Source organism: Pinus tabuliformis, chromosome 7 (genome assembly GCF_031772625.1).
Source record: "Pinus tabuliformis cultivar Carrire ecotype Pingquan chromosome 7, CPIR1, whole genome shotgun sequence".
Taxonomy (NCBI): Eukaryota; Viridiplantae; Streptophyta; class Pinopsida; order Pinales; family Pinaceae; genus Pinus; species Pinus tabuliformis.
Genome location: NC_142293.1, coordinates 1,627,748,860 through 1,627,756,727, shown reverse-complemented (window position 1 = coordinate 1,627,756,727; position 7,868 = coordinate 1,627,748,860). Strand labels below are relative to the sequence as shown.

Genomic DNA, 7,868 nt, shown 5'->3' with positions numbered 1-7,868 from the left:
CCATCTCAACCATTGAAATGGAATCTATAATGAATGTAGGTTTTAGATGCATAGTAGTGAGGATGAGCTTGCTTCTCTTTTTCATCAACTAAATGATCAGTTCCCTCTCAACCAACTTCAAATAGGCCAATCCTCTCTTAGGGTTTTTGTAAGAACTAATATTGTTACTCATCTGGATTTAACCTCGAGTGGAATAAATTGATTGTGGTAAAAATGACCACCTTATCTCCATAGCTAGTGTTAATGCACCATAAAATATATAATTTATATTTTATATAGTGTTCACTCATGTGAATTGAGTCCCAAATGCTTCTAGAACTTCCTGACAAATCTATCCTTTCAAACTTGAAAATAAAACACACCTCCCACAAAAAGCACAGCAAAAATTGAAATGTTATTACCCGCCTGTCGTGGCATGTAATTGCTAGTACAATGAGAACAGGCAATCCATCGAAAGCGAAAGACTGTTTTTTTTCCTTTTTAAAAACTGTTCATTTCAGGTCCATTATTCCGTCTTCGCTTTTACGTGATTTAACACAAACCAAACACATAGCGTACTATAAGGGCGTCGCTATTTCTCATTTTCTCGTTCCTCCGATTGCTTTTAGACCATTTTCTCATTTTCCCACTAACAGAGAATTGTGCGGGCTTTGTCTAGGTATTACAGTATTTGGCGAAATAATTTTTAGTGAAATTTTGGGCGTAATTTTTTAGTACGTTGGAACAGAATCCATCCCACCAAATGATTAAAGCAGTATTGAATAGTTCCATCTTCTGTCGCAAATCTTCATGTTTTTAGGTATATTCATTATTCTTCGCACTGTTCCAACGTCTTTGAGTCTCTACAATTTTATAAATTGCAGTTTTTTTGCAGTGTAGATATGTTTTTTTTGGAGCTATTTTCATTTTTTAATCCTAGGACTACCGCGCCGGGTGCCGAGCAGCTGCCCTGCGCCCCTTTAACAATTTTCTACGCAGGGAATGTGCACGTTTACAATGTCTCCCCACATACGGTAAGCCATGCCATTGTTACCCTAAGATATTGATAGGAGAATATTAAGTATTAGGAAGTAAGTTAATCTCTTTTCTTCATTAAATATGAAAATTAAGTTAATCATTTTTTCTTTAAGAAATATGAAAATTAAGTATCATTCTTTTTACTTTGTTTTCAATAAAAATAAATTAACAGCTAATGAACCAGATTTACATGTAGTTGTTTTCTGTCATCATCATTATTGAATGAGAATAAAGTAAGATCTCATAAACTCATGTATGAAAATAAAGTAATATCCAATAAACTCATGTAAATGTAGTGTGTTCTTGTTGTCGGTCATCATTGTTGAATGAAAATCAAGTAATAAATAATGAACTAGATGTATAAACAATGAAGAATGAGAATAAAGTATATCTCATGAATTCATCAATGTAAAAATAATATACATTTATATTAATGTATGGTGCTTAATATTTACCGATATAGTTTGATTATAATAATTTAAATATAATATTTTGAAATAGTTTACTTATTTTTATTCAAGATTATAGATAAGATATTTTGGTGTTGTTGGGAGTAGTGATCAAATTTGAAGGGTAGGTATTAATTTCATTTAGAAGGGCACACATTCAGGTCGCACTTCCATAATGAAAAGTATTTAAAAAACAATTTAATTGACAACAGTAAATTATTTTCAAATTTCTTTTTATTTTTTCACAAATAGAAAGATACTACTACGTCAAAGGCTCCATTAGTAAATGCATTACTCTTAACCATGTGTGGTTGAGAAATGTAACCACATAAAATCATATTGCACAGGCCTTGAACTCAGCCACAATTGAACCAACTATAGGGACAAAATCATAGTTGAGAAAATGCATATGAGTCTAAACTAATAACAAAAAATAAACATATAGAAATAATTACGTCTTAATGAAATTGAAATAAGAATAAAAATATGAAGAAACAAAAATACTTATATTAAAATTATATGGAAGGTGTCATTTATAAAATTAAAAATAAATTCTAACTTATATAAGAAGTATCAGTGTAATTATAGCTTATAAATTTCAGATTTGACCAAATCACTATTCTATTGTCTATTAGAACTCTTTTGGAAATGTGAGACATCCAATATTTTCACATCTCAAATGATTGGAACTACAGGCCCTAGACTTGGCTACAAAATTGATCTAAGATAGCTTCTTCCTTCAGTTATAAAACTTTGATAGATGTCATCCTCCAACTTTATAACTTTGACAGTTGTCGTCCTTCAGCTTAACATATCTTGTGCAATATCCTGCAATGATTACATTCAATATGTTTCAGAAAAATTTCACATACAAACTTGAAAAATATGGTTATGCTTTCATTTACAAAAGTCAAATGGTATAAAACTAAAAAATTTCACATACTAAAATGGTTTGTTCAAGTGCTCGATAGAGTAAGACAATGATGGTAATAAATACTGAAACTTACTAGTTCTTTCAATCTATTTTAATAGTGGAAGAGGTTTTTGAGTTCTCATCTCTTTCCATTAATCATAAATAGCATTCCAATCTACCTCATTTAGAGCATGAGGTGCACTAAGAGAGATAAACATTAACATATCCAATGTTTTTAAAGAAAGTCTTGACCTATCCTCATTTTTTATCCAATTTAATTTTGAAAAACCTATTTCACAAACTGTTGTACTAGCCAGAATAACTAGAATTGCTTACCATAGCTACATTAAGCATGGAAATCCTTCAAACTATTCAATTTCACCTCCACATAGATTCCATGCTCCAAACATATGCTTTTTTGGGTAAGATTTATACATATTACATATAAATTCATCCATTTCACCCATACATTTAATGTTGTCCACAACAAGCAAGCCTCTAACACTAATTTTTTCACATAAACATGTCAACCATATTTTTGTTTGAGAGTCTCTATCATCCATATCCTCATAATCTTTACGAGGACTAAAATACCTAGCTGCAGCAAAAATAGGTAAATATGTGAACCTTGCATTTAGAGAGTCAATCACTTTCATTACAAAACCCTTTCCCAACATAATGCAGTCATCTAGTGTCCCTGACATTTGTGACTTTGGCAAACTCTCAAACCTCAATTCATGTACATGTACCATACTTGTGAAATCTACAAACTCAAGAGTTCCTTGTTGTGTTTTACTTAAAATGATGACGTGTGCATTGCACCTGCTCCAAATGTGCCTCTTAGAAATAGCTTATGAAGCAAGCTAATAGTGATATCCAAAGTTGTTCCAATAAATGTAATCTCAACATGATCCTCTTGAAACTTTTGATTCAATTTATTTAACTTAATAAGCACATCTACAAGTAAGTCGATGCAAAATTGAACTTGAAATATTGTAACCATCTCATACATTTTTTTCTCCACTAACTCTCAGTCTCTTAACAAAGCAGGAATGAGCTTAATGAGTCTTTCCATGACTTTTTCTCTAGAAAGCCATCTAATATGATGAATTTATAACACTTCTAGCCTTGTCATTTGAAATGACTCCATTAGCTCTTTCAATTATTCATGTCTTTTAGTAGATTTCCCTAACGATGAATAGATCTTGTTTGCAAACTTATTAATAGCTTGCAACTCTTCAAAATAAGATGAAGCATAATTTGTTGCTAATGCTTCTTGATGAACTATACAGTTGATATCTACTAAATGAGGGGCATGTCGATGAAGCTTAGTGGATAAACCTTCATGAATACCCCTCATGGATGATGCTCCGTCAGATCCAAATCCAATTAACTTTGTCATTGATAGATTCATGTCTACTAAAAGAGATGTCACAGCATTATACATAGACTGTGATGTTCCATCCCTAATTTGTAGCAATTGTATGAATTTTGTAGCGCATGGACCTCTTCCTTCATTTGTCAAATATGTAAAATAAATAATCAAATGTTGCACCATACTCTGATCAATCTTTCATCAAGTATAAGTGAGTAATATGGACTTTGGAAAATCTCATCTTTTATTTTCTTCCAATATACCTCCTTAGCAGCTTCTAGAAAGTCTTTTCCAAATGTTTCATTTGTATATGCTGAGTATTCATTTGTTAGAGGCATGTGAGGAGCGTTTTTATATTTATTCAAGTCACAAATTGACTTACATACTTCCAAAGGTAAATCATGTATTGCAATAAAATACATGTTCTCAATAACTAATATAATTCTCTCTTTTTGAGCATCAACTATTAGCTCTACATGTTTTGTAATTGGAAGAGTACTCCATTTAATTTCTCCCTCTACAAGTTTCAAAGCAGCTTTATGAGTCTCTGACGTTGCATGGATGTTTAAAGCACTAACTTGAAGGGTTGTGCTTCCATCTTTAGAAAATGGAGTTTCCCTTTTAAATTTTATACACCATGAACATTTTATCCTTTCAACACCATTAAAATCTTTTATAGCATAAGCCCATGGAAATCTCAGCTTCCATTTGGACTTGAATGTTCTTTTGTACATCTTCGATGTTGGTTCCTTTCTAAGAAATTCTGCACTATCTGATTCATGGTCATCATCCACATCATCATATACTTCATTTTTAGAAATATGCAGTTGATTAAAGCATTAAGCGATACCAAATGCATTGGAAAGTGAAAGTTGTTTCAAATCCTTTTTGGGGCGACCAAGAGGTGGCATTTTATACCTATAATAGACAAAACAATAAATATAACTTAATATAAATTAATATAAAAATACACAATATTATTTGAAAATAAGACAATATACAACAAAATTCATATGAAAACTAATGAAAAGCAACAAATAGATCTCACACACATAGGTCTGCTAATCATTGAAAATTAAAACTAACATTGATCTTCATGGAAGGTTATGCACATTGCCATCACCAAAATGGAATTTCTTCTATAACAAGGAATATCTCAATTTTTTTCTTCAGTAATTGTAATGTAGAAGGCATCACGATTCATAAGGAAAACAATCACAAAAAAGGGGATGCACAAAGCACACCAGCATTGGCAGTTCGAGTGGGGCAAGTCTATCGAACATCCGTCATGTATGGATACTTCTTGAGAAGAGTTGACAGACACTTCCAACTAGAGAAAAGCATGAATATGCTTCCTTTTGTCTCAAATGAAGAAACTGATGTTGAGCAGTTGAATTACACCCACCTAGAATTAGAAGGTGGAAATTGGCAAGATAATTCAGCTGTACAAGGTGGTGCGGCTAGATAATAAATAATGAATAAAAATCACACAAGATTGTCTCCCAACACTGCTAAGACTAGATGATTGGGATAGCCATGAACATTCACATGCACCGTTCCATGATTGTTAGGTATGTTAACAACTATATATGGTTGATAGTGCAGGTGGGAAACTAGAAGTCCACATTTCAATGCTCAACAACTGTATATTTCAATGTTATGGTTCTAATTCACATAAAATTATAGACATGCCTGTGTGTACATTTCAATGTTATGGCTCTAAACATGCCAGAGCATGACAAGGCATTCTTGGCTCTATTTTTTATATAGTTATGATCTATGTCATGTAGTGGAGCCATAAATATGTATGGCATTCATGGAATCATAGTACTCCCTGTTATAATAGTAATCCTTTTATATGTTGTGCCTAAGATTTTACCAAATTTCTCGCTCTGATTTCAAAGCATACATTTCTTATACTCGTTAATCATTTAATACATGTCTTAACAAACACATTACTTAACAAACATGTTACATGATCCACAACCAAATCTCCAAAATAATCCAATGCCTAGCAATCACTAACATTTGTAGACGTTAGTCAACTGACCCATGGATCCACTAGGCCTTTAAGCCATGTCACTAAACACAGGTTGAGTTATCCAACGCCCAAAGTTCTCCCATGAGTGCAAGTAGAGTGTGATTCAAACTCACCTTTGGCTCTCGTACCACTTGTTGGAATCAACAATCTTGCTTGATTCAAACTCACCTTTAGCTCTGATACACTTGTTGGAATCAACAATCTCCCACTTTATAATAGGTGGTAATAAATAGACACATTGACACACTTAACTGGTAGATATTAGTAAATGGATACATTACCACATTTAACTAAACCACAAGAAACAATTAAACCATATAACCAAACACCACACTTAACTAAGCCACACACTTAACTAAACCATATAACCAAACACACAGAAGCACTAGAATATCCAATATCCAAAAACTATCCATAAAAAAATATATCGTCAAAAATCTTGTAACACAAAAAAAAGAAATTTGACTCTATTAACATATTTTTTTCTTTGGCAGGCTCTACTCACTGGCTGCTCAGCGGGTGGCCTAGCCACATTTATTCACGGCGATCAATTGCGTGATCTTCTTCCCAGGAGTGCCCAAGTCAAATGCATGGCAGATGCCGGATTTTTCTTGGATTCGTATGACCTCAGTAACAACTTATTTGATATCATGCACATCCATCATTTCTCTGTAATCCAGAGTTTATCCGTATTTTTATAGTTTGATTACATATCGTTGCCTTGAAAATGATGCAGAGCTGACGTGGCAGGACTTGAAGTATTTAGGTCTTTCAATGATCAGATCGTCACATTTCATGTATATATCTCACTTATACAAATCCAAAGCTTATTAAAATGTTTTTCATTCGCTTTTGTTTTCCATGATACCTATTTTGTATCCTCGCTTTTTGGTTGAATTTGATATTGTATTGCAGTGATCTTTAAAACAATGGCTAGCTGCTTGCACATCAAAAATGGCTCCTGCAAGTCTGGTAGTACAACATTATTAATTAGTTGTTTTCATTTGAAATTATGTCATGATGCCCTTTACCTCTAAGAATGGTTACTAACATATTAATGATATAACATGGCAGTGTTTCTTCCCACAATATTTGTTGCAGTTGATCCAGACACCACTTTTTGTTGTAAATTCTGCATATGATCTATTACATGTAAGTAAACTCTCTTCACATTCTTTCATTGCAGGTAAGTAAAATCTCTTCACATTCTTTCATACATTTTCACTGTTATTAATTCCCCACATATATAACTATGGAATGCGATTTAATATTTTCTATGACTGCCCTTTTGTTTTCTGTAGATTGGAAATATTTTAGTACCTGGTATAGCAGATCCCAATAATAAATGGCAGAACTCCAAGAGGAATATCACAACCTGTGCTCCATGGCAATTGAAAATATTGGAAGGTTACTTTCTGAATGAATACCCAAGTTTCCCCTTTCTATTAACACCCATGTAGTTCTTGTAGAATTTCAAGTTAGTTAATAGCTTACTGATATATTTTACTATCCAATCACAGGGTTTAGGAATGAAATGATCAACGATCTAACTCACGTTGATAACTCAGCGACTGGAGGGCTGTTTATCAATTCATGTTATCAACACTGTCAAACAAGCATACAAGGTCTGTGGCACGGACGTCAATTTCCAAAATTAAAATCAAAGGTGCGTCCTTATACTAATGTTTTTAAGCACTAATGTTTTCAGATAAGTGATTATCAATGTGAATATAGAAATTTATGATTCTGTTTGATGGCAGACTATTGCAGAGGCAGTTGGTGATTGGGTTTTTCAACGCGGTGTTGTCAAGGATATTGATTTTCCATTTCCTTGTAACCCAACTTGCAACAACAATTATTAGTGATTGGTTTTTTCAAGGCAGTGTTGTGAAGGATATTGATTGTCCATTTTCTTGGGATCAGACTGTAACAATTATTTTTTCTTAGTGATGGTCAGGTTTATTTGCCATTATATAAAAATGAATAATCTTAATTTTAAGTGAAGTCAGTAAACCTTCTTTAAATTGAAAGTTGAGATTTATTTTCAAATTAATTATGTTTTTTTGTATTGGT

The 7,868-nt window shown here is 32.7% G+C and overlaps 1 protein-coding gene across 1 annotated transcript; it reads left to right on the top strand.

The window, feature by feature from the left end:
- Positions 1–881: 881 nt before the first annotated feature.
- LOC149254480 (pectin acetylesterase 9-like) lies at positions 882–7,657 on the top strand. Its single transcript, XM_089454790.1, has 7 exons — positions 882–1,013; positions 6,290–6,414; positions 6,532–6,592; positions 6,870–6,947; positions 7,097–7,202; positions 7,316–7,461; positions 7,556–7,657. The coding sequence occupies exons 1-7, from the start codon at positions 882–884 to the stop codon at positions 7,655–7,657; spliced, it is 750 nt and encodes a 249-aa protein (XP_089310916.1).
- Positions 7,658–7,868: the final 211 nt, after the last annotated feature.

Coding starts and splice junctions, on each gene's coding strand:
- LOC149254480 (XM_089454790.1), top strand. CDS start 882: ATGTTTTTTTTGGAGCTATTTTCATTTTTTAATCCTAGGACTACCGCG. Junction 1,014..6,289: donor ACAATGTCTCCCCACATACG/GTAAGCCATGCC, acceptor TTTCTTTGGCAG/GCTCTACTCACTGGCTGCTC. Junction 6,948..7,096: donor CTGCATATGATCTATTACAT/GTAAGTAAACTC, acceptor TGTTTTCTGTAG/ATTGGAAATATTTTAGTACC.